General features: G+C 42.1%; 1 protein-coding gene across 2 annotated transcripts; it reads right to left on the minus strand.

Annotated features, from left to right (window-relative positions):
• Positions 1–5,809: 5,809 nt before the first annotated feature.
• Positions 5,810–27,693, minus strand: RAD51AP1 (RAD51 associated protein 1). Of its 2 annotated transcripts, XR_012646586.1 has the most exons (10): positions 27,649–27,693; positions 19,165–19,214; positions 17,598–17,739; positions 15,019–15,128; positions 13,426–13,509; positions 11,982–12,134; positions 11,254–11,412; positions 8,438–8,593; positions 7,097–7,277; positions 5,810–7,007 (listed from the first exon to the last, which is right to left on the minus strand). XR_012646586.1 is itself a non-coding variant. In XM_075002982.1 (9 exons), the coding sequence occupies exons 1-9, from the start codon at positions 27,666–27,668 to the stop codon at positions 7,150–7,152; spliced, it is 1,002 nt and encodes a 333-aa protein (XP_074859083.1). In that variant the 5' UTR covers positions 27,669–27,693; the 3' UTR covers positions 5,810–7,149. The 2 variants fall into 2 exon arrangements, 1 of the variants encoding a protein (XP_074859083.1); XM_075002982.1 differs by having other exon boundaries at positions 5,810–7,277.
• Between the last annotated feature and the right edge of the window lie 92 nt (positions 27,694–27,785).

The following is a 27,785-nucleotide window of genomic DNA, read 5'->3' on the forward strand; positions in this document are numbered from 1 at the left end:
GACTCCCCAACAGTTAAGAAGAAAGTTGTAGCCTAATTCAACCACATCTAATGCCTCCTGTCCCCCTTTCAGCAGAGGGAGATAATGAGGCTGCTAGAAACTTATAGCAAATTGCTGAATATTGTGGGTCAGGAGGGCAAAGACGTAGCATGTCAGAGATGGACTTGATTCAAATAGGGTTTTATTTTTCACTGCATTGATTTCTGCACAGTGCTGCCCTACACCAGCTGCAGTCCACTAATGCTACTTTGGAATTTCTGGACAGATTGTGGTCAAATGCAATAGACAGTTTGCTGCATAGATAATCAGAGAATTAATTGGCACACAATCTAATTTCTGTATGCTTGGGGTCTCCAGCGGCAGTTAGTACGCTGAGCCAAAGTACAACAAAGACAATAGAATTAATCAAACACAGAAACGAGATAAATACTGATGTGCTAGGAGAAACTGGTCAGTATTCTCCAGTTCTGAAGAAATGGGTCTGTCCCACAGAAGCTCGTCCTGTAATAAATAATATTGTTAGTCTTTAAGGTGCTACAGGACTGCTTGCTTTGTTTTGTGAAGACACAAACTAACATAGCTACCTCTCTGAGATTGGTCTTATTAAGGGATATTCTATAAAGCCCAGGATAGAGTATATCTGTTTCACTATGGGCAAAAGTGAAAGTGGAGTTCGAATGAGGGAGAATAATGTGATTATTGTGCCATTGTTTTAAAACGAATAAAAAGGTAGGATTTGTATTTACCTTATTAAATTGAGCAACACCGAAATTAAAGTAAATTATGCCTTTACTACTTACCACACCAATACAAAGAGAGGGTGCATAATAATGCAGTATGTTAAAGAGGGTGGCTAAATATACTACTGATACAGGCTGAAGCTCAGACCTCTTCACATTACTTATTGGATTGAGCATTACTGCACTGACAAACCAAGAGCCACTGAACTGAGAATAAATTCAGTCTTCCCAGAAATATTGAAAGATGAGGGAGTGATCCACATTATTGAAACTCACGTTGGATTAAGCATACATTGAGAACAAACACACAAGCCATCTGGTACCTAGAAATCAGGTTAGCTATTTAAATAAAGGAACATCCCACAACAAACATTTAAATAGTTACGGCTATGTTTGATTATAATGACCAATTTGTGGTCATGAACTATTTATGTTTCACAGAGACATCTATGTGATCTACTTTCAGCAAGATAGTGATAAACAAAAGTGTCTGGTCTCTATGGAAACTATAAACAGCTGATTTCCAAAATTTTTTGCATCTGCAAATGTCAAGGAATTCTGAAACTCTTAAGTCCATACTAATCTCAAGTGACTGGCAATGCAGAGAGAAGTACAGACTGTCAAAAGTATTCTGAAGCAGAATAATCTATTTGCAATTTTACAGAGCAAACCATTTGAACAGTGCTACATAGACAACCAGTTACTAGATAATCAAATTTGCATGAATATACTGTAATTTCCCTGAAACTAGAGCCTTATTGACCAAATTCCAAAAAAAATAAGGTATTGCTTGAAACAGATTCATGTAAAATATTTCACATGACCAAAGACATTTCATAGGGCCCTCACCAGACTTAAACATGACAGCTAAAATGGTAAGAAATAACGCAGTGAGCCTACAGGATAAATAAAATATCTCATCAACGCTAAGGAAAAAAATGTTACAAATTATTTCTGTCTGCTCAGGTTTCCTGGATAGGTTTCACTGACATTTCACAAACAAACAATTCATTCAGGGCTGAGATCACACATAAACATTAAGCTTTTTAGGATCATTTTGATAAAGCTATGAGCAAATGTAAACAAAGTTTTCTAATGTACATCCCAATATAATATTAAACAATGGCTATGTAAGTATTTATAGAGCTTGTTTTAATTGCTTATTATGTACCTATCACTGTAGCAGTTTATATGACCATTCAGCTTTATCTGTACTAATGTGTGTATAGGTATTGGTCTGTTTCTATTTATTTTTTATTAGTTATTTCATATTGCTACCTCTTGTTTATTTAAGCTAATCCTTTATTCAGCTTCTTAAAGAACACTAGAAAATAGGATAAGAACAAAAATCACAGCAGTGCTCATAAAGTATTGATAAATCCTAGTTCTCACTTCCTTTTAGGAACCCTCAGTTGTGATTGCAAGTCATAATTGCTGTTAACTATGTGTCAGCTCTCTTAGCACATCCATCTCTGTAGCATTTTAGCATCTTAGAAAAATAAACTTGCAGCAGAGTTTTGAATGCACTCAAACATTTGAATACATAACACACTTTTCAAATATTGAGGAGCTTGAATTTAGCCTAAATTCCTGTTCTCAGCTGCTCACTGCAGATCTCTTTTGCATATTTTGCACATGACCAGTGTGCAACTCCCACTGAAGTTAATCAGCGTTATCTGTGGGTGTGAATGGAGACTACGCAACAAAGTTCTGCAGCATAAGTAAGAATTAAGGAACATGGATAGTTACATCCAATGGAATTGTTTTAATTCTAGTGCCACAGACATTTTCCAGAAGCATTTGGATGCTACCAGCCACTCTCATGCTGCCTTCTGATACTTTCTGAGCATCCTATGAAGACCCAACACTGCTACTACCTTCCTGTCAATTTTTAAAAATAATCTATTTCTTTAATATACCAGCCACATTACTCTCTTTAATCTCCATTTTCAAATGTCCTAGATCTTGCTATACAAATTATGTCATTATTAAAATATTAGTAAGCATCTGCAAATTTTCCCACCATGATTCAATAGACGTTTCAGTTTTTAACAACTGTGGAGCCAAGCCATCAATCTTAATCTCCAACCTCTCCTCCATGGATCTTAATGCAGAAAGAAACGTCTTCCATGAGATCCCCAGAGAAACACCATTTTCAAAAATGGGGTCCCTGGGACTTGCCAAGCATGAAGGAGAATACGGAGTTGCACTGGGTGTACCCAGACATGCATCTCCATCCCACCAATCACCAGTACTTAACCTCAAATTGTGTTCAGTAGGCCTCTGCCGATTTTTCTCATCTGGTGATTTTCTCTTTTTCTGTGGCATTATCACTACACTCAAAGAGAGTTCAAAGTGAGAAATGTACAAGCCGATGACAAAGAAGAACTCCTGCAGGTAAGAAAACCCGCCGCATGGACAGTCACAGCACCACTGTCCTGCACTGTCCCCAAGATTTTGCCATTTTGAATCTAGTTTTTATAAGCATGCCTGGGATCAAGGCTAGTGCAGGGCCAGAGCAGATGCATGGTGTCGGTGGCAGTGGAATTCTGCAGCTTGTATCTATGATGTAGCAACATTCTATATGACCAATTGACATTCCTGTGGTCATAGTGACCAAACTACCTCCAGTGTTATGCAAATAGTTTCCAATTATATTGCTTTTATTTCACTTTCGGGAGATGGTAGCCAGATTTGCATATAGTTCTGAATGGAAGTGTTTTGCTGTGGGGAGGAATGGCTTACTGGTTTGGGCACTGGCCTGCTAAATCCCAGTTGTGAGCTCAGCCCTTGAGGGGCCCTTTTAGGGATGTGGGGCAAACAGATTTAAAAACTCTTTTCCCTTTGTCTCATTCATGCACTGAGACCCTAAGCTTTGCCTGTCTAATTGGCTCTACACATGGAACTGAACGCATTTCAGAGAATGCTACCATGGAGGCCCTGGACTTCAATCTTTAAGTTATGTAAGTTGCAGGATATTAAAGTGAAGTAATATCTTTTACTGGACCAACTTCTCTTCGGCTATGCCTAGACTGCAGGGTATTGTCAAAAGCTTTTCTCAAAAGAAATCTTCCAAAACAACTTCTGTTGACAGACTGCATCCAGACACCAAAGCACATCTGAAGAGCGATCTGCCCGAGTGAGCCTCTGTGCCCACCTCCCACTCCCTGGGTGTGTGATGAACAGGAGACTCACCCAAGGAACCCTCCTCAGTGTCTGACCAAGCCCAGGAGGTGTCCTTGCTGGCTGGGACCAGCTCCAGAAGGAAGGGGAGTCTCCCCGGCTCCTGCAACTGCAACTGCCCCCTACCCAGTTCGCCCTCCTCCTCTGTCATGTCCTTGCCTTGGCTGACAAGCAGGGGGGTGTTGAGACCCAAGTCCAGCATCAGGCTGGGAGGTGATGTGTGTCCCCTTCCCCAGGATGTGGTGCAGCTCGTTATAGTATGGGCAGGATGGGGGTTCTGAGCCCGAGCAGTCCAAAGTGTCCTGGGCCTGCATGCAGCCCTGGCGCAGCTCCTTTAATTTTGTGCAGACCTGCTCCAAGGTGCAGCGGGGGTCCCCTCGTTCCACCAGGGCCTTGGCCATGCAGATGTAGATGTCTGCATTTCTTCTCCTGGCCCAGGGGTCCTTTGACCAGGAGGGTGCCCGCTTCTTTGACAGTCTGGGTGGGTCCTGGGACCTCAGGGGCTGCTCCCTAGAAGTGCCAGGGGGGTCTTGAGAGGCCTGTGGCTCAGCCAAGGCTGCTCGTGCCAAGGCTGTGGAGAGCCATGCAGCATGCTGCTGCTCTCCTGACCAGCTTCTTGCCACAGGGCTTCTCCAGCCTCCACAGAACAACAGAATCCTAGGACTGGAAGGGACTTTAGGAGGTCTATTCCAGCCTCCTGCCTAGAGCAGGATCAACCCCTAACTAAATCATCCCTCCCAGGACTTTGTCAAGTTGGGACTTAAAACCTCTAGGGATGGAGATTCCACCTCCTCTCTAGGTAAAGCATTCCAGTGCTTCAGCACCCTCCTGGTGAAATAGTTCTTCCCAATATCCAACCTACACCACCCCCTTTGTAACTTTAGACCATTGCTCCTTGTTTTGCCATCTGTCACCACTGAGAACAGCCTCTCTCCAACCCCTTTAAAGCCCCCCTTCAGGAAATTGAAGGGTGCTATCAAATCACCCCTCACTCTTCTCTTCTGCAAACTAAATAAGCCCAAGTCCCTCAGCCTCTCCTCATAGGTCATGTGCTTTGTGCAGCTTTAAGAGGGCCCAGAGGCAGGAACCACAGAGCACTAACTGCTGTGGACAGGGTGTCCACTGGGACACCTGTGTGGTATGTATGCTGGAGGCCTCTTCTGTTGACAGAAGGCCCTCCATTACATCCACATATGCCTTCTGCTGAGACCGCTCTCTCGGAAGAGGCGTTCTTCCTCATGGTGAGCAGGGCATGGCTGTTGATGAAACCCCTTTGTTCTATTGACTTACTGTTGACAGAAAATGCTTGCAATGTGGCCACGGCCCAGGATTTGTCAAACAAATGGCCATTTTATTGACAAAACCCTGCAATCTAGACATAGGTTTTGTGAGAGACAATCTTTTGAGATTATAGGGCTGTGTAAGATTGAAAGCTTTTTTCCTCTTACCAGCAGAACTTTGGCCAACGTTGTCTGTGAGGATTAGTGTCAGTAATCAGAGGTTCTCTTGGTCTGTTTATAATAATGTGGATAGGGCTTTCAAACTATAGGAAACTGAACACTATTCTCCATTTATGCCCTCACCCCTTGCTTTTAATTAAAAAATTGGCATTAACGTTGAAAATCAAACTATATAAGTACTGGTATTTTTGTCAAAAACCAAACCACAGGATGTACAGAGCATCTATTGCAAATGAATCTAGAACACAAATAAACTGCATAAAACAAATGAAAGGAACTGAGGTTCCAGCTTCTACCTAACATTGCCAGTGGAATGACTGAGGCACAGAGATGTCAAATGACTTGCCTAAAAATTGAGTCCATTATTTCAAACCAAAAATTCCTCTTAGTCATTCCAAGGAAAAAATAAACAGACTCAGCTTCTTAAATCCATCAAAAAATCTTTTTTATTTTTATAAACAAATTTTACTGTAAAAGTATAATTGTATAAGTGAACAATTACAATTAAGTTATATTTTATTTCAAACAGCAACATACTTCACATAATTATATTATTTAAATAACATTCTGAACAATGGGTTCACCCTTTTAATGCGTTTACTCTCTATCTCATCCTGAAGAGAATGAAGAAGTTAAAAACTATCATCTATTTGCAACTGGTTTACTGATTCATTACCCAATCCTTTGAATTATTAGGTCAAATTTATCCCTGGTGTAAACTGGTACTGCTGTCTTTTGTGAGACTGTACCTGGGGAGACAAGAACTGATTCTGGTACAGGGAATCACTGCGTCGAAATGAAGGTCCAGTCTGTGTGGTTCAGTAATTATTATTCCAAAATTTTGTGAAAATCTATTTACTGTGAAAAAACCCCATAAACCCTTGATCTCGCAAACATTTAAGAATGCACTTAACTTCAGTGGGTTTTTAGATTTGTTTCATAAATAGTTCCACTGACTTCAAGAGACTAATCACAATTATAAGGTGATGCTTAACACATTTACAGAACTAGTGCCTAAGTTTGTAAGAAATTTTCAAAACGTACAAAAGCAGCCACTGCTACAAGCTTCAGCTGTTGACAAAATATATTTTATTTTAGGTTTATACAAATGCAGCTAAGCAGCACAATATACATTCTTAGCAATAAAATCCATAAAAATACAAATATTGGTAAGTTTTAACAATGATTTGAGAGTGAACTTTTCTGGGCTGGGAGGAACAATGATTTCGCTTTACTAAAGGGATTCTTTAACTGAACTATTAACAGAATGAATCTAAAAATTGGGAATACAAAACTGGAGCTTTAAGGTTACATTATGAAACCATTCTCTATATATTTAGATCCATATATGATATAAGACTTTTAGATTCTGTTTTTAATGCAATTTTAAAATTTTAGACTTATTTCATTTAAAAACAGGCTAGATCTCAAAAGTGTTTCAATTTTAAACATGCAATCCCTTTCTTTGTGCCCAATCCATTAAGGTGCTGAGCAATCTGAGGTCTTCTTGATTAAGCAAAATTACGCAACAGCAGCTGAAGATGCTCAGCATTTCACTGGTGGTCCATTGTAACTTGAAGGAGAAGGCAACAAACAGATGCACAACATCAACAGCATTTTTGCTCTGTGAATGAACAGTTTAATGAATAGTTTACTGTTCATTTGTTTGCAACCTCAATTAAAAAAAAAAACAAAAAAAACCCATCCACATACCAAATTCTTTCAAAGCTGTAGTCCTTCATGTGAGAGACACTTTCATAGACCATTCAACTGCTGGCAGCAGCCGGGTGGAGTGGTTTGACCCGTGCTAATCTGGACAGGCCAAGCCTGAGACCCTGAGTAGGTGATCTGACTGAAATTCCTCCCAGTGGGTTACTACTGAATCCTGAGGCAGCTGAAAGCATTCAAAATAAAACATTTATTATAAATTAACAGAAAAATTGTCACTAACTTACAATCACAACATTGCAGAAGAGCTAGGAAATAACCTCCTATAGACACTGCAGAGAAGCCTGAACAACACTGCAAGAAAGCACATATAGATCAGGTACACAGCTGGTGAGGACAAACTCAAGAGCCACAGCACAAAATTTGTGGGAGGCACTTTTAAACCCCTCCCTCACTTCACCTAACCTCAGAGTGACACTGACACATTTCACACTGCTACCACAGCATAGCATTTCTCAATATTTGAGCTGCTGTACACCTGCTAGCACTCTGCAGAGAATCAGCAGGACCCATGCTACTATATTCCTTCACCTTATTAACAACACTTTTACAACTCTCCTTCCTTAATTGCCATAAAGAGGCTAGGTACATGTAAAAACTGAGACCAAAGAGTCCATGGCCTAGCAATTTCCACTAGAGGCTGCTGCAATGCAAGAGGGCATCTTTAAGTCTTCCTGCATGGTCTGCTTTTCCTAAAACTGTAAGATACCATTCAGGGGCACCAACAGGCCAGGGTCAGGAGGTAAAAGCAGAAGATAAATATCCAGATGAGCACAGAAATAAGCAGTTAGGCAGAATAAGTAGTGAAAAAGGACCTGAGCAGCATGTGCAAGAAAAGCAAACCAAGCCGAAAGGATCCACTTGGAGAAGAAGTAAACTGATGACAAAGGTGAAATGAAAAGCAAGAGTCAGCAACAGTATGGTCTAACTTTCAAAAATGACAAATGCTTGTTATACTTAAAGCAGCTACCAACATACCAATACTTTTCCACTGTTATTCTGTAAAGAAGCGAACAGTGCAATGCAACAGAGCTGGACAACTGTTAAAAGATGTCCACAAGACAATTTCTTTATTGGCTTTTGGCCTGCTTTCTGGGAAAAAGTGTTAGCACTTTTGACCAATCAAGAGAAAAATTACTTGATCAGCTGGGAAGTGGGCAGGTTAAGTCTCTGAGAGAATGGTGACTTGAGGACACAGATGAGTGGGGTAGCTTATGTTTTGATGAGGTAACATTCATTCAGAAATACAAATACTTTAGAGAACACCTTTGAAAAAAAAAACATTTAAATCAGTATATTTGTCTGCAGCTACAGTACTGCACATACCTGGAGGTATCCATTTGGGCTTCTTCTTGTCTCTTGAAGGACTTGATGTATATAAAGGTGTTCCGACAGGTTCTGGAGAACTTGATGACTTCTGCATAGTTGACTGAGATTTTGCTTGAACTATCAGCGGAGAAGAAACTACTGGAGTCGCCTTAGCTGGAAAACAAAACAAACAAAAAAAGCTTTGAAACAAATGCTCTTTAATAACAAAATCACGCTGCATAAAATTACTGTGCAAGTGAGGATCATTCAATTCACAGAAATACAGAAGAATGTATTTTGAGAATCACATATTCCAATCAATTCAGATATATTTATTTGAATATGTTACAGCTTTATATTTATTTCCTAATTTGTAAACAGGCACTACTACTACTACTTTAACCTGTTACTGGCTTGGGACATATTGTTAGAACTGCATGAAGGGATAAGTTAAAACAAGTCTGCCATAAACTCTACAAAGGGAAGATATTTCCACACCACAACTAAAATGGTGTTGTAATATATGATTTAGCTTAAACACTGAAATTCAGTCACACTAGCAGAGCTGATGTATAGTTATTAAAAAATAGTTTTTTAAAAGGTTGTGCAGGTACAAATTGTGTTAGAGACACAAGCCGTGTCTACACATGCACGCTACTTCGAAGTATCGGCACTAACTTCGAAATAGCGCCCGTCACGGCTACACGTGTTGGGTGCTATTTCGAAGTTGAAATCGACATTAGGCGGCGAGACGTCGAAGCCGCTAACCCCATGAGGGGATGGGAATAGCGCCCTACTTCGAAGTTGAACGTCGAAGTAGGGCACGTGTAGACAATCCGCGTCCCACAACATCGAAATAGCGGGGTCCGCCATGGTGGCCATCAGCTGAGGGGTTGAGAGACGCTCTCTTTCCAGCCCCTGCGGGGCTCTATGGTCACCGTGTGCAGCAGCCCTTAGCCCAGGGCTTCTGGCTGCTGCTGCGGCAGCTGGGGATCCATGCTGCATGCACAGGGTCTGCAACCAGTTGTCGGCTCTGTGGATCTTGTGTTGTTTAGTGCAACTGTGTCTGGGAGGGGCCCTTTAAGGGAGCGGCTTGCTGTTGAGTCTGCCCTGTGATCCTGTCTGCAGCTGTGCCTGGCACCCTTATTTCGATGTGTGCTACTTTGGCGTGTAGATGTTCCCTCGCAGCGCCTATTTCAATGTGGTGCTGCGCAACGTCGATGTTGAACGTCGACGTTGCCAGCCCTGGCGGACGTGTAGACGTTATTCATCGAAATAGCCTATTTCGATGTCGCTACATCGAAATAAGCTACTTCGATGTAGGCTTCACGTGTAGACATAGCTTCAATGACTCAGTAAGTCAAGTATCAGAGGGGTAGCCGTGTTAGTCTGGATCTGTAGAGCAACGAAGGGTCCTGTGGCACCTTATAGACTAACAGAAAAGTTTAGAGCATGAGCTTTCGTGAGTTAACTCACTTCTTCAGACCAGCATCTTCGTTGCTCAGTAAGTCAAGCGTGATAAATGTCTAACTATGCCATGAATAACACTGGAGATAATTAAGACCTTGATTTACTGCAAGCAATCCATGTAGGTGCAGAGATGTGATCAAAGGTAAGGACCTAAACGTAAAATAATGTAAAAGCCTGAATTAATCATTGCTAAACTTGCTTGGGTTTTTTTCTTACAGGACAAAGTCAACTGAAAAAATAAATCACACTGTCTATTCATTTTTATTTTTCTCGTTTTACCTAACACTGAAATTTATTCTACCCAAAGATTAAATAATTATTTCTCATTTTTATGTTGTCCATTTGACAGCAGTGTGTGTACAGGCAGTTTTGTTATTACTCAAGATCAGGAAAACTGCCTGGCAAACTGACTATTTCTGCAAGTGTCTCAGAGAATGGTGAAGATTTAAAGGAAAAAAAAAAAGAAAAAGTGAATGTAAAACCACAAAAATCAGCAGGGTGATTCAAGCACAGGGATAGCACCTGAAATCTGTTTTCACTCACTTTTTGAAAATGACTTCTTTAGAATGTGACTAGGTCAGTGTGCAGTAGGAAACTTTTAGTATGTGGTAGCAGGGTATAGAAGGGTAGTTAACATTTGCACAATTGCATGTTGCAGATACAGACCCTGACTGCCTAATTGCTAAGGCTATGTCTACATGAGAAGCAAACAAGGCTGCCTGCTGAACTGGAAGTCCTGTCTGTTGACAAAAGGGCCCCAGAGTGTCTACATGGCTATTTTATTGACAGAACACTGTCGAGACAGGCATTGTACCTGAACAGGGAGCATTATAACAGTGCTGATGGATGTGCCAGGTTTTGCTGACAAATTGTCGACAAAGTGCATTTTGCATGTAGATGCTGCATGGTTTGTCCTGACAAAAGCCCAGTTTTGCCAGGAAAAGCATCTCATGTAGATGTAGCCTAAATGTTTGTGTAGACCAGCATTTATTAAACTTTCTGAGACCATGGAACACCAAAACATCTTTTAAGCTGAATTACTATGAAAATTTTCTTCAAACAGTAAATAAATAAATAAATAAAATTGACAGACGAAAAAACCAGACAAAACAAATCCCAAACAGCAACATACACAGCAAAAACAAAATGAAATAATTTAATCAGCTATCATAGCAATGAAGACATAACATTGTATCTGGCTTTAAAAACAGAAAATACATACCATTTGTGTATATCACAAAGGTGTCAGATACTCATGGCCTACCTGCGAGTTGTTCACCAAACACCAGTGTTCCGCAGAACATAGTTTAAGAAACACTGCTCTGGACAAGCCTTGTATTTGTTATAAACAATATGAAGCTTACCTGTAGCATTATTTCTGGATTTGGGGGCTCTCTTTTCTTTTTCTGTTTGGACTTTTAACTTATGTTGTTTCCTTTTATTTTTGTCAGTTTTCTTTTTCTTTGCAGCAAAGTCTTCATCATCTTCCTCACTGAAATCTGAATCGCCTTCTGATTCCTCATCTAAACAGAGAAAAAAAGATATGAGATTTAACTTCTCTCTATGCACATTCTGAACAGAAGGAAAACATGTTTGGAGCCCGTGGCTAAAACACACTGAAGGATGAATAAACTCAACTGACCACAACAAAAACCAACATTTAGCTTGGTCTCTTGATATGCATTTAAGTCATATAGTTAATGACCAATTTTAATGTTCCATCAAACAACCCATGTATAGAAGGCTGAAAATTAATACTTTCATGAATGTGTGTACTTCTCACATTATAATTAGACATACAGTAGACCCCCCCGACTTACATGGAGGTTGCATTCCTTCGCAACCCTGGATAAGTCAAATTTCACGTTTCTTTGGGGAGCCAGGAAACTGACCAGTTTCCTGTCTCTTGTGAGCTGCATGTTCAGTTTTACCGGCTTCCCTGAGTGGTGGGCAGCCCTGGAGCCAGGCATCAGCTCCCCACCTCCCTGAGTCGTGTTAAACCAAGATATGTGCAACTTGAGTACATGTATCTTGAGGTTCTATTGTACTCAAAATTTTCTCAATAGGAGAAAAGTTATAGCAGAAAATTTACCAGATGCAAACGCTGGCTCATAATTATCAGCATGGTCACCCTCATCACTGTCATCTGTCAATAACTTCTGTTGTGATACACCTTTAGATACGGCTCTTCTTTGCCTACTGCATTCTGTGGCAATGTCATTGCCTTCTGTGACCTGACTGGGGCCTGCAAGATAAACATTGGCCTTATTAACACAAGTTAATAAAGGGCCTGGTCGCATGCTTAATAAAAGTAAGAACTAAGTGTTTTGATGACCTGGATTTTTAATCTCCAGAACTGATTCTGAATATTTCTGATGATCATCACCAATTGCACACCACCTGAGCTTCAAATGTTTGTAATTCTCAATTTATATTATTTTTTTTTTTAAAAATCCTCTGATGAGTCTTCTGGGCTAGTAAAGTTACCAATGTTATTCTGGAATCAAACATACAGATGACAAAGGCTTACAACCATTCATACATATCTATGACACAGACAGACAGACACGCACTCTTCCATTCTACGATCAGTCCACTTTTCAAGCTTATTTTAGAATGCATAGCAAATGTTTTGAACACATTTGCACAACATTTCTGTCTTAAAAGTACCACTTGCTCCTAAGGGACTTGATTCTTGAGTGGGCTTAGTGCTGTAAGATGAGAAAAGAGAAGAGTCAAGGAACTGAAAGTTCTCAGATTTTCCAAGTAGATACACAGTGCCTTAAAACATTTGTGTGTGCACATGTAAGCATGTGGTTTATTTAATTTTCACTTCTTGGTGACAAATGGCTGGTTTAAAAAGATTATTTGGAAATCTGAACTTATTTCCTACCAATTTTAAGCCAGGATCCAAATTTAGGTCTAAACAAACTGAATATATCCTTCCGACCAATGCATATTTACACAACTTAGGCTATGTCTATACTAGCCCCAAACTTCGAAATGGCCATGCAAATGGCCATTTCGAAGTTTAAGTATGAAGCGCTGAAATACATATTCAGCGCCTCATTAGCATGCGGGCGGCTGCGGCACTTCAAAATTGACACGGCTCGTCGCCGTGCGGCTCGTTCAGACGGGGCTCCTTTTCGAAAGGACCCCGCCTACTTCGAAGTCCCCTTATTCCTATCTGCTCACAGGAATAAGGGGACTTCGAAGTAGGTGGGGTCCTTTCGAAAAGGAGCCCCATCAGGATGAGCCGCACGGCGGCGAGCCGCATCTATTTCGAAGTGCCGCAGCCGCCCGCATGCTAATGAGGCGCTGAATATGTATTTCAGCGCTTCATTAGTAAACTTAGAAATGGCCATTTGCATGGCCATTTCGAAGTTTGGGGCTAATGTAGACACAGCCTTAAAATAAATATAATTTTTATTTTTTTAATTCCATTTCTTCACTTTCCTAAAGAGAAATGTTTCAGAAACACTTCTTGCACGTAATAAATATGTTTGCACATAAAGACAGACACAAAAATAACTTACCTAAGAGACCACTATCTTCACTGCCACTGAAGAGAAGGGAACTATCTATATTTTCTAATTCAACAGCTACACATTTTTTAGTATCTATAGAAAAACAAAAAGCATAAAATATATGTTTAAAAATGAGCACTATGAAGAGTCAGGATATCAAGAAATTAAAATAATTTAGTCAAAATAATTTAAACTCTAGCAATTTCCTGATAAAACTCTTTTCAGTGAACCCTTCCATTATTCTTCCAATCACAGAAAAATGTCAATATATTCACTTTGACCAGAATTACAGTTGTCACACTGAGGGGTGCTGATACAGTTTATTATTTTTTTCTACTTTGCACTAATTTGAGCTGCTTTATGTTATATTCTCTATAAGGAAACATTAATAGGATAGTACAGTACAGTATAACAAGGACGATAGCAATATGGAGCATAAATGTAATTAAAACATTTTCTCAAACTTTTTTTTTTCATGTTAACTATATTTCACTCTGTCCACAAATTTTGGAAGTAGAGAAAATGCATTTAATGTTTAATAATAGTTCTTTGTAATTACAGACCTACAATGATATAGATTTTACTGTACACAACAGAGATTAAATTTGCAATTGTGAAATCAAGTCTCGAATTTATTTCCTTGCAAAGATTATCGTCTCATGTTAAGCATGGTCAGTGCACTCAACAATATCTATGACGCCCCATTAAAACAGCTTCTGCCCCATATTTTTCCAAAGTCTAAATCTGTAGATTTTGAGGACTGTGAAGCTCAAATGATTGAAGCCATCTGCCTGGGCCCAATTCTATTTTCATTTAAATTAATGGAAATTTTTCCACCGGAGTTGAATCAGATCCTATAAGAGAAAGTTAATACCGTGTCCGGAAAATGTAATCAACCCTAAGGCTTTATATTTAGGACTAGCACATTTACTGAGTGTTGCTCTGATCCTTAACTCAATTAAGTTTGTGTACTCTCACCTCACCTGCCGAAAGTATCAAAGAACAGCCAGCAATGTCCTCATATGGTGTTTGTGCGTGGGGACCTTCAGTTCCCCCTGCTCCTCCTAAAGGCCCTGGGAGATGGGAGGCTCAGGGCTGTGGTAGCCCCACATGGAGGGGGCATGTCCCCAAACAGCCCCTTTTACCTGTCTGGTGATTCTGTCTGTTTTCTGTTTGGTTTTATGAGAAGCAATACCATTCCAAGTACATCCAAACAAACACTTATGCTGCTTTAAGTTATAATAACAGGAAGCGGTATACCAAATTTGGTGTTCCTAGCTCTTACCATTTCGGAGGTGTTCAGACAAACAGACAAACACTCTAAAATACATAATAGATATTGGAAAACTAAAACCTAGTCTATATTACAAAGAAGTGATTATATTAGTTTTTTTTTTCAAAATAGCGAAGTTCTTCGCAATAGCACTATTTTGTAGGATAAAACTCTTCTCATCAAAGAAAAGTTCAAATCTCCTCAATTAATCTACTAAAAGAAAGGATACGATACTAGCAGTTAAAATGCAACTACAAAGGATGCAAAATACAAACAAAGAACAGCTTCAAATAGGAAAAGTTGAAATTCATTTTAACTCTAAAGATAACCTTTTTCCTGTGAATCTTGCTCTTCTGGGATGTCTGCAGATGGATCTGTCACTGACAATGCTAACGCAACTTCTAAATCTCTCTGGTAAAGTTTGTCATCTAAGGCTATCCTGGAACAAGTAAAAATGTTATCGGAAAAAAAAATCCTGTAAATTGGGTGATTATTATTTGTGAAACTGGAAGCATTGCAAAGCTACTTCTGAACAACTACTCATTAATGTAGTTGTACATCAGGATTTATGCAGGAAATAATAAAAATGGTACAATACATAATCTGTAATTTATTGTACAGCAGACCCTCAATTTACGCAAGGGTTACAGTCCCAGATACCCTCGCGTAACCCCAATTTTGTGTAAGTAGGGGTCGGCTTTTTCCATGGCAGAATGCGTGTCCTGCAGCTGGGGAAGCAGCAGGAGCACCTGGAGCTCCTTTTTGAACGGGTTGAGGTTGAGGGGGCAGTTGGGAAGTGTTAAGGGAGTCGGGACTGTGCGAGTGGTGCAGGGGAGTTAAGCCTCGGGTTAGGGCTGCAGGTGGAGGTTGAACTGGAGCCCTTGTGAGGAGGGTTTGAACTGGGGCCGGAAGCGCCACAGCTGCCGCTCCCCTGGGGCTCCAAGGCTGGGAGCGCCTGTGGCCGCCGTTTCCACAGGGCTCCAGGAGCGGAGTGCCCACAGCCACCACTTCCCTGGAGCTCCAGGCGGGGAGCACCCACAGCCACCACTTCTATGGGGCTCTGGGAGGGAAGCGCCCATGGCCACTGCTTCCCCAGGTTTGGCTGCAGCCGGGAGGAGACGTCCCCCTGGTTGGGGGTGAGCCGGAGCTGTGCACCGGTGGTGAGTGGGGAAGAGGGGGGCTGAGCCTGGGCCACATGGGGCTGGGGGTGTTGAGACAGGTCCAGAGGGGAGCGGGATTTTGAGTTGTGCTTAACTCAACTCATCTTGAAATTGTGCATTTCGAGGGTTTACTGTACAACAAATGATTTGCTAAAGCAGTGGCTTATGAATGCGGATGATACAACAGTAGCACTTCACACTTTTCAATACAGAATGCTTTATACCTTCGAATTGTTGTACATACATTAATTGTCAGTAACAGACTGGAAAAACTACACACTGTCGGAAATATCCTACTGGCATAGAATTCCAAAATGTTGTTTAAAGTAAGTATAATTAAGTTTTATCTGACTTTTATTAAGATTTACTTCTGAATTTCTGTCAAATAGGAGATGAACTTTTGTTGAAGCCCAAAGTTAGTTAACTGAACCTTCCACTGCCCTGCATCTTTAAGTTGTGGGGGAGAGTCTGTTGTCCAGCTTCCGAGGGAGAGGGACTGGCCCTGGCAGGGAGTGATGCGAGGCTCAGAAATTACTCCAAAAGCAACAGTGAGCCAGCAAGCCAACGGTGACTCATCTCCAGTGACCAGAAGAACTCGGGAGTTCAAAAGGGACAAGTCCAGCGGAGAAAGACCGTTTTCTCTAGACCAAATGGAGAAGTACCTAACCTCCTTTCCCTCGATATGGCAAAATGCCAGATTTGGTCAGGACCTGCTATGGGCACTGGCTACCTGCTCTTGTCTAGGAGGGCAGAGATGGAAAGTTTCCCTCAACACTCAATGGACCTAGGTGGGCAGGGGATTTTTTTCACCTTTCTTTCACAGCTGGATTGGCCTATGTGGAATGGGTTTTTCCCTCCCCTCCCCCACATTAAGTTGAAAGAGGGTTTTGTTATGGTGAGTAGAGAAAGGTGTTAGGCTATTATGTCACAACACATTGTGTAAATGTGGGGCAGATGTCCAGTGCAGATACTCCACAGGGAGGTATGGAATGATCAGATAAACAGCTGGGTAGAAAATTTAGAAAATGGTATTGATTAAAGGAGCAAAATGGGCAATGAGAGGTGTTTGAGGCTCCTATGACTGGCATGTCAGGAAGCAACTCCCCTTTTCTTATAGTCTACCATAACCCTTATTCAGCAGGAAGGGAGAATAGCAATGTTGCAGCAATGGCTTATCTAGGAGACCCAGATGAAAAAGTGGGGGGATGGCAGAAGCCACCACCCAGCAGATACTGAATGAATGTGGAGCGATGTGCACTGTACTCTTTCATGTGCCAGGCAGTCCCCGTTCATCTAATAATGACGTTGCAGCCTGATTAAAACTACATCAAGTGTCTCCCTTCCTCTTTGTATACTAAGATTATGGACCACACAGTGTTTTCATGTCCTGTATGGATGGGTGCCCTTGTACTACCTATATTAGTGACAAGTTTAACTAATTTAGGCCCCACACCTGCACTGAGACTATGTGGGCAGATCTATGCACCAGCATATACTTTCACTGAAATCAAAAGTGCTTCATTTGGGAGAAAGACTCCACCTACTCATATATGACTGAAGGATTGAAGTGCAAGCACTATTAGATTATCCTTCAGTCATTAACGAGCAAAAGAATTTCATAGTAAATCTCAGACTAATAGGCTGGACATTTTTGTAGTTACTGAAAACTAGGAACACTAAGAAATTGAGCGTTCTTGAGATGTAGCTCTCCTATTGCATACCGTTCACTACACATCAATACCTCTCACCTTTTGCCTGGTGTTTTCTTTGGCACTGTAGTCACCTCTTTGTGTGGCTTTCTCTGCTTTTCCCTTTTCTCTCTCTTTGTCTCTTTAACTACTACTCTAGATTTCTTGTTTGAAGGTGCAGGTATACATGCAAAGTCTTCATCTGTTTACCAAAACACGCACAAGTTAGAAGCCATTTTGCCCATACTGTGTTTCTATAATCACCAGGATAAAAGTCTCTCCTCAGAAAACTTATTTAAATCACAAATATAAAATATCCTAAAACATTTTCATTCTCATGGCCCTCATGTGAAAATACTAACCATTTTGCAGTCTTATAATCAGAAGAAAAAGAGATATAGTTGTAATGTGTTTTAGGACACTGTTGAACCAAAGGTAGTAGCTAGACATAGATCCTAACCATAGTGAGACCTTATCACAGTATTACAACATAATTTACTTGAACATCTATGTCAATTATCAATCTGGGGATAAAGTTTCAATGTGCTCTCAGAGTTGTAATTCACTCGAGAGCCAAGTTCTCTTGATAATTGAATATCATTCCATGTATCTCATTCTTACAGTTCCTGGTCTTTTGAAACCTTTTTCTTTTAATGATTCCCATTCTTAAATAAATCTCTTGTCCATGCATCGCACTGCTTTTTTACCAAGTATGTTTCTACAGTCCTCCAAGGAGCAAACTGGGAGGAAAGTCTGAATAGCAGGGATCTCAGAACAAAAGCAGTCCAAGAATTTTAAAATTCTGTCTTTAGCTCAAATGTTTCTAATTTTGATGCAAACAAGTTGCATTAAAATAAGCAGTATGAAATCTGAATGTGATAGAGGTGGAGAGATTTACTCAGTTAGTAGACAAAAAAAACCATGCCTTCCTGTCTGTTTTATATTATTGAAAAGTCTTGTTAATTAATGTTCTTCTTCCAAAAGGGGCCTCTTAAGTCATTGTTTTCTCCTAAATTCTAATGTTCTTGCAGGAAGGGTTTCTGCATAATTTTGAGATAACTCAGAACTGTTCCCATCTCCCTTGTTTTTCATTTTGACCCTCAGTACTTTGAATTACATCCACCATTCTTCTGGCTTATTGATTAGTTTTAAAGACTGATCTGCATAAGCATGCCAACCTTTAGCGGAAAGCATTTGTTTGAACTCTGTTCTTAAATGTAAGTGAACATTTCCCTTTGGCTGCAGGAAGAATTTCATGCTTGTATTCAAGGGCAGAATTTTGTTATCTTTTATGTATCCTTGATGATAGAGATTAAAGATTTTGTCATATTGGAACAACTTTGAGGGTGGATGGTTTGCACAATGTATGAGTCCAGGGAAACATAGAGAGGAGCAGGGGGGCTGAACTATCTTAATAATATGAACGGTGCAAAATATCACTGTAAACGTGAAATAGCCTTAAAAGATGAACTGTTCGCTAACGGGGCCTGAATTTGCTTCCAATGAAGCCAATAAGAGTTTTTTCACTGAATTCAAAGGAGGATAGGGCCAATATTCATTCAACATTTTAGATAAAGTTGTTGCAGAACCTGACACTTTTTGGTGTGGATAATAGTAGACCACTTACCATCATTTTCAAAATCCCCAAACTGTGAATAATCAACAATTTTCTTATTCCTGTGACAAATCAAAATAAATTATTAGTCAATCAACTAAAAAAATTAATTTTAGTTTGTCAACATTTCATATCAGCTTCTATTCAAATACGTAGTTAGTCATTGGTATTACATAAACTGTAAGCTCATTTCAACATGCTCAACCCTCCCCTCCGTACTACAGATTTAAAGTTCCATTTAAATTGGTTAACCGGTTAAACAATAGGCTAATCCACCACTTAACTAGTTAACCAAATAAAGTGTGTGTGTGTGGGGAGGGGCAGATTGGGATGCCAGCCCGTCCAGCCACCCCCACCACCCACAGCATGCCAGGGCCTGGGGCTGCTCCAGGTAGGCCGGCGCTTTCCTGCACGCTCAAGCTGTAAGTGCTTTGCCATCTACGGACAGATTGCTTGTGGCATGCAGGAGAAAGGACACAAAAGGGATAAGCAGCAGTGCCATATTAAGATCAAGGTGTTAACACAGGCATACCAGAAGGCACGCTGTTGTTCTGGTGCGATACCAAAGACACATCACTTCTACCTGGAGGTGGATGCCATCCTCGGCAGCAACCCCACATCCACCACTAAAAAGCCTACACACATTTTGGGGGACTGGAGACAGAAGCCAGCAGAGTTCACCCCAAGGATGAATCAGTGGATGAGGAAGCAGAGTTGGAGAAGGATGTGGGACATGCAACAAAATTTTCTGGTGGCATGGCAAGTCAGAACTTATTTTTGATTCCAGAGGGGTCTTGCCAGTCCTAGCACTCCAGCTCTGATGGCCCATGAAGTAGGAGATGCATACTAAAGGAAGCACACATTTTGCTTTGAAACTGCACAGTGCTACGAAATGGAGATCCCATTTACTTTTTTATAAGGTAATACAATGTGGGAACATTTACTCACTACAATTTACTATGTGGGAACATTTGCTCACTACAATTAAAGCTCAGGAGGGAAAAAGGCAAACATTGTCCCGCCAAGTGCATCACACATTACTAGGGCTCTTTGTCAAACTGCTTTTTAAAAATCACCCAAATTTAAATTGTCCTGAGATTTCCCTAATCATAATCAGCCAGCCAGCTAGCCAATGTACCGCAGTGCTCCATCGCGGGGGAGACTTCTTCCCTCCCTCCTTCACAAATATTATGAAGAACACAGCAGGTTGCTATGTCCGTCAGAATATTGTCCTCATAGAGATCTAACCTGCCAAAGGCACATTCAACAGCCATTAGGCATCTACTCAGCCAGTTGTTGAAAAGTTCCTTTTTGCTGTCTAGGTTCCTGGTGTAAAACTTCATGAGCTAGGGAAGTAAGTGGCAGGCAGGTCTCCCAGAATTCCTATGGACATATGCACATCCTCCATTGGAATCTTCTGCTTGGCAAGAAAAATCCCAGTGCTCAGCTTTCTATACAGTCCAGTGTGCCTAAAGATGAATGCATCATGAGCAAGAAAAATGTCTTGAACACAACCAAGCTACATATACTACTTTCATCAACCTGACCAAAGCATTTGACTCAGTCAATCGTAGCACCCTGTGGACCATCCTCTCAAAGATCAGCTGCCCCAAAAAATTCATTAGCATTTTAAGGTTGCTTCACAACAACATGACTGCCACAATATTGAGCAACAACTGATTGCAAAGTGACCCCTTTGAAGTCAAAACTGGTGTCAAGCAAGGCTGAATCATTGCCCCACCACTGTTCTGCATCTTCATCGCCATGACCCTTCACCTCTTTGATGGCAAGCTTCCAGATGGTGTGAAGATTGTCTATGGAATGAACGGGAAGCTTTCCAGTCTCAGGAGATTGAAGGGTAAAAGCAAGATCTCTACAACCTTGATTATGGAGCTCCAGTAAGGAGACGACAATATGTTTGTTACTCTTTCTCCCACAGCCATTTGGACCATCTTAAGTGCCTTCACTGAAGCACAGGAGAATCTTGGCCACACACTGAACATCAAAAAGACTAAAGTGCTCCACCAAACATCACCAATGGGACAATATCATGCACCTTTCATTGAAGTCAATGGAGAACTGCTGGAAAATGTGGAGCACTTCCCATACCTTGGAAGTCATCTCTCTGCTAAAGTCAACATTGATGTGGAAATCCAGCATTGTCTGAGCCATGCAAGCTCAGCTTTCACCCGCCTGAGATAAGGGTCTTTGAGAACCGGGACATCTATCCCAAAACAAAGCTCCTTGTATACCGTGCAGCGGTTGTTCCAACACTACTGTATGCATGTAAAACCTGGACAACATACAAGCCTCATTTGAAAGCACTTGAACAATATCATTAATGCTGCCTCAGGAGAGTCCTAAATATCTCTTGGGAGGACAGTCACACAAACAGTAGCATCCTGGAAGAGTCAAACACAATCAGCATTGAACCCATGATCATTCATCAACAACTTCATTGGACTTCTCATATGGTTGAGATGTCTGATCAATGCCTCTCAAAACAGATTCTGTTTCTGAATTGGAGAAAGGACTGACAAGCGCTGAGGGACAGCGGAAGCGATGTAAATGACGTGCTGAAGGCACACATGAAAAAGCGCTGCATCAGTGTCAACACTTGGGAGAACCTTGCCCAAGTCCATCCACAGTGGAGAACATTAATCCATGAGACGGTGGCACAATTTGAGAGGTCCTGCCGCAGTGCAGATGAGGAGAGGCAGAGAAGAAGAAAAGAGTGTCAGAACTGCCCTACGCCCCTCCAACAGCTACTAACAACTGCCTCTTCTGTGATAAGATCTGCAACTCCAAAACTGGGCTGATCAGCCATCAACTGACTCACAAATAGGAGGGTGACATAAAGACCTCCTACTTGTTATCGAGTGACTGCCAAAAAGCATCGTGAGCTTTCCCTAACCAGCCCACAAGGATGTCAGCGAAATAGCCCCACTATTCCACCAGCACCTGCAAGAGCATAGCAAAGTATGCAAGACCATGGAGAAATAGCTTTTTCAGTTGATATACTCTGTTGCAAGATAGTCTGGGCCCAAACTTGGGATGTATCATTTATTACCCACTGCAATTAAGGCCATCCATTGCTGCATATCCACCACATATTTCCTGCACATTATCCTGTGTCACAGACTTTCATTAAAGGAGGTAAGAAAGGGCCCTGTGCACTTACATCACAACCCCCCCGGATGGTCTTTCCAACTGCAAACTGAGTCAACTTCCACATGGCAATTTCCACTTGTTTTTCTTCTGTGAAATCAGCTTTCATTCTGGTGACCTTATGCCACAGACTGGGGACAAACTCTGTGCACAGTTCCAGGAAGATGGCTTTGCACAATTCTGCTGGCCACAACTTGTCATCTCAGACGTAAGTAACAATGTGGTGCCACAACTTAGTGCTTGTTTTCTGAGCCTGGTACTGACAATCTCTGCTCTCTCAGCGTCAGCAACAATCCTGAAATGTTTCTACAGCAAACTGCAGGGCAGGCATCAGAGATTCCTTTCAGATCTGCAGCTTATAAAATGCTGCAGCACCAGCTGCAGTGAGTTCATAATACTCATCACCAGACTGATCACCTGTTCGCGATGCATGATTTCGGGAAGAGATGTCAAGTGAACAGTTTACAGGGACTGTTAAAAACAAGTCTTGCAATGAAGTTGGAAGTGCATGAAACGATGGGATGGAAAAAACTACATCATGGGACAGTAAGCACAACTCCATGATTATGGCTAAGATTTTGTCACAGATATTTTTAGTCAAAGTCAGGGAGAGATTACAGAAGACCATGACTTGACCCTGACAAAAACATCTTTGAAAAAATGGGCCGGAAGAAGGGATTCCTGTCCCTCGTCACCTGGGCAGAGAGGGAGAGAATGTGTGTGTGTCAGCAGAGTCAGCCTAAATAAATGAACTAGGTAGCTGCTTAGGGTGACAGGCTTTAAGGGGTATCAAACTAGATAAAAATGATTTTTTTTCTGTTAAAAATATTAATGTTATCTCTTTTAGACAAAAGTATCAAATACTGTACTTGTAAAACAGTACGTCATTGCCATTCCAGAAGTTGAGTTATATTATTTGTTTCACATTCTGGAGCACAGCTCTGTATGTAAACACAGTTAAAATGTGTCACACCACAGTTTCCCAGGAATTGGGTCTGGAAGTTCAGTCACTCTTGTAGCTTAGTATTGGCCAGCCACAGTTGAGTCAGTAATTCTTGCCGCTTAGTGAAGGCCAGTCAGTGATCCAAAATACCTGTTATGCTGTGCTAGGAACTGTGATCCTCAAGATTATATGCCCCAAAAATTTGTATTGTGTTAGAATTGAAAAATTTGGTAACAGGTTTTAAGATACAAAAGGGGAATAATGGGTACCTGTAAGATTAAGATTGTATATTTATTATAAATTATTGGTAAAGTAACAGTAAAGCCCTGATTTTTGAACACATTACTGCTCAATGTTAACAACTATCACTAAAGCTGGGTCTAGGCTTGCCCCCAACTTTGAAGGGGACATGTTAATCAGAGCGACAGGAGATTACTAATGAAGTGCTGCGGTGAATACACAGCACTTCGTTAGGCTAATTCTTCCCCGCGGCAACTTCAAAGCATCAAACTTCGCAGTGCCGGCATGCGTGTTGCATCCCAAAGGGAGTAAAGGCACTTCGAAGTAGCGTGGGCACTTTGAAGTGCCCGTGGCTACACACGTGCCAGAACTTTGAAGTTTGACGCTTAGTAGTTGCAGCAGGGGAGAATTAGCCTAATGAAGTGCTGCATATTCACTGCAGCACTTCATTAGTAATCTCCTGTCGCCCTGATTAACATGCACCCTTCAAAGGTGGGGGCAGGTGTTGACAAGCTCTTAATGTGTACAATCGTCTCTAACTGCAATGATGTTTGATAATAATAGATCTTAATAATATGTTATAGATCTGGCCTTCTGTTTGATTTTTAAGCAGTTTTAAGTCAAAATGATAAAATTTACCAGATTCATGTTACTACTACGACATCATTGCATGCACACTAACTCACTCAGGCTACGTCTACACTAGCCCCAAACTTCGAAATGGCCATTCAAATGGCCATTTCGAAGTTTACTAATGAAGCGCTGAAATGCATATTCAGCGCTTCATTAGCATGCGGGCGGCAGCGGCGCTTTGAAATTGACGCGGCTCGCTGCTGCGCAGCTCGTCCAGACGGGGCTCCTTTTTGAAAGGACCCCACCTACTTCGAAGTCCCCTTATTCCCATGAGCTGATGGGAATAAGGGGACTTCGAAGTAGGCGGGGTCCTTTTGAAAAGGAGCCCCATTGGGATGAGCCGTGTGGCGGTGAGCCGCGTCAATTTCGAAGCGCCGCGGCCGCCCGCATACTAATGAAGCGCTGAATATGCCTTTCAGTGCTTCATTAGTAAACTTCGAAATGGCCATTTACATGGCCATTTCGAAGTTTGGGGCTAGTGTAGAGACGGACTAAGAAAGATTTCAATAGGTAGAGAGCTACATGCTCAATTGTCCTGTGGCACTGCAAATTCATGATTTTTCTCTTTCCATGCGCTTACTCCACTCTAATCATTTTTACAAATGATGTGTTTGTAACACACTAATAGATGCTTGCTGAGAAATGTGCACTACCAACAGACTTTGAACCAGAATCAGTATATATTCAGAGTTAGAAGCAACAGTTCATATGAGGCAAAAGACGAAAAAGTTCAGTGTCCAAAACAAAAATTCAGAGTAAACTTCTACTTTTCAGTCCGAGATACTGCAATCCGGACAGTTTAAGAATGATTTGAGCAGACAGAGCAGTTTCATTCAATATTTGGTTTCCTCAACGATATGCAGCTTGCAAAATAAGACTTCAAAACAGGCATTTGACCATGCTTGAAGCTGGAGTTGGCATCACAATGTGGAAAATCAGAAGACATTGATGCAGTAGATTTCTGCAGTGAACTGAAGGCTGTTTCACAATGGCCTCCAAGATGCCTTACATCTCAAGATGTAATGAAGTTTATTTCAGAACACAGACAGCTTTCACAAACACCTTCATTGCTCTTCGAAATCTCACGACTCTTTCAGATTCTGTTGCTAGTGATGGGCATAGATTTTCAAAGTTAAATAACAATATAAAGATATACCTTCATTCTTTCATGCTGAAAGAGACTTGTTGGATTGTCCACCATCTCACTAGAAGATGAAATGAATTCAAAACATTGTCTCAAATAACTTATTGCCAAATTTGCAAAAGAAAGAGCATGAAAAACAAAGTTTTAAATGTTTACACAAATCAATGGCCCAGTGCAAAAGGGTTATAATTTAAAACCAGACTGCATTCAGGATCAAAAATCAATTCCTTTGAAATGCAACTTGAAATTCAACTGTTTAAAATGCTGACTAGAAATGTGTAAAACTGAAAATAGCTAAAACTTTAAAGTGTCAGCTTCTGGGCAGTTTACTCTACGTGGTACAGTGAGGTCTCAGAGTACGTGAATCCAGAGTACACGACCCCACACTTAAGGGACTGACATCCAATTCATTTTTATACAGTAAACCCTCCAGATACGCCCAGATGCAGGGCGAGGATGTGATCCCCCTATCAAAGGGAAACAGAGTGCCGCTGGTGTGGGATGGAGTGGGGTGAGGTGGGGAGGTTCCAGCCACTGCCATGCACCCCAACTCCAGCCTCCATCGCAGCCCTGTCTCCAGCCTCAGCTACACGCCCTGTCTCCAGCTGCCACCATGTGCCTTGTCTCCAGCCTCCATTGTAACCCCCGGGCTCCAGCCTCTGCCGTGCAGCCCAGCTCCAGCTTCTACAGCAGCCCCATCTTCAGCCTCCACCATGCGCCTTGGCTCCAGCTGCTGCCACAGCCCCCGGCTTCAACTACTGCCACATGCCCTGGCTCCAGCCTTCGCTGCAGCCCCCACCTCCAATTACCGCCACATGCCCCAGCTCCTGTCACGTGCCCCACCTCCTGTTGCAGTCCCCGGCTCCAGCCACCGCCATGCGCCCCAGCCCCCACAGACCCAGCTCCAACCCCTGCGAACCCAGCTCAACTCCATCCCCCTGTCCCTACCTGCAGCCCAAAACCCATGCCAGGATTAACCCACCTCGCCCCTGTCCCACATCCCAACCCACTGCCCAAGCCACTGATTTATGTGAATTTTGGGGTACACAAGGGTTGCGTGGAACACAACCCTCGCATATCTTGCGCTATTACTTTATAGCTGTGTTAGGATTAGTGAGAAGTTGAAAGAAATCAATAAAATATTTTTATTTTTACATTGCTCATTTCAAAAGCCAGATAACTAAGGGGAAGATTTCACTCTAGAATTCTTATTTGTCTTCTCTATTGAATGAAGAGCAGGGTGCCAAAGTCATAGTTCACCCTAGGGTGCCAAAACCCTTGGGCCAGCTCTGTGTGGCGGGGCGTAGGGTGTGGGAAAAAGCTAACAGCTCTTCACCTTAGGAGGTGAAGTGGAAATTGTCACTGAGGTCTCTGGCACTCACTGATCCAGTGACCTGCATCATGTAATCATGAGCTTACCCTTGATGTGCGTGATCCATTCTTAAAGCTCCTAGTGGCAGAATGATCAGATAGCTACCAATTATGCAATACTAACTGCACAGCAAGATAGCAATCAAATAACACAGTACTCTCTGTCCATGCAAGAACACCAATGGTGGGCATGCTCTGCCAACATAAAGAGTGTTGTACAAACATGCATAAATTATTTAATTGAAATGGTTTTTGATCATCAATGTTGACAGAGGTAGCCCTGTTAGTCTGTATTCTAGCAAAACAACAAAGCAGTCATGTAGCACTTTACAGGCTAACAAAATGGTTTATTACATGACGAGCTTTCGTGGGACAGACCTCAGCTATAGATCTGAAGAAGTGGGTCCGTCCGACAAAACCTCATCACCTAATAAACCATTTTGTTAGTCTTTAAAGTGCTACTGGACTGCTAGTTTGTTTCGTTTTGATCATTAAGGTAACTTAAGTCAACTTAGCTCTACCGTGTAGACGTAGCCTTAGGAACAGACCCCTTCCTGAAGAGGCACAGGTCACAGCCAAGACAGCACAAACGCTGACAACCCACACAATCTCTCCCCAGGAGGACCGGACCCGCACTACCTGAATAAGGAGCTACTGTTGAGCGCACCCCAGTGATGCAATGGCGGGCTTACGCCAACAGCGGCTGGACCGACATAGGCGCGGTATGGACATGCCGATTCTCCCGTAACCCCCTGGGCCTTGGGCACTGCAAGGGAGCCGCCACCGGCGCAGGCCAAATGCTCCACTACAGAGGGGTCCGTTCCCGCCTCCCAGGTCGATGATCCTTCCCACCCCGGGAGACCGAGCCGTCCCGGCTCACGCATGCCCTGGCAGGCGCCCCCGCCTCCCCCACCCCTGTAACGGTCCGCGCTGGGGCAGCGCCACTGGCCCCTGCGCGCGATACTGGCTGGGGGAGTGTGGGGGAGGGAGCACCCACCGCCTCACCGGCCTCTCCATCGCGAGCTCCCCGGTCGGGCCGCCCTTTTCCCCGCGCGTGCGCGCGCCTCCCCAGCACATTCGCCACCTCCACGGGAAAAAAAAAAAAAAAAAAAGGCGGCGAATCTGCGGCGCCGG

This window comes from Carettochelys insculpta, chromosome 1, assembly GCF_033958435.1.
Source record: "Carettochelys insculpta isolate YL-2023 chromosome 1, ASM3395843v1, whole genome shotgun sequence".
NCBI lineage: Eukaryota > Metazoa > Chordata > Testudines > Carettochelyidae > Carettochelys > Carettochelys insculpta.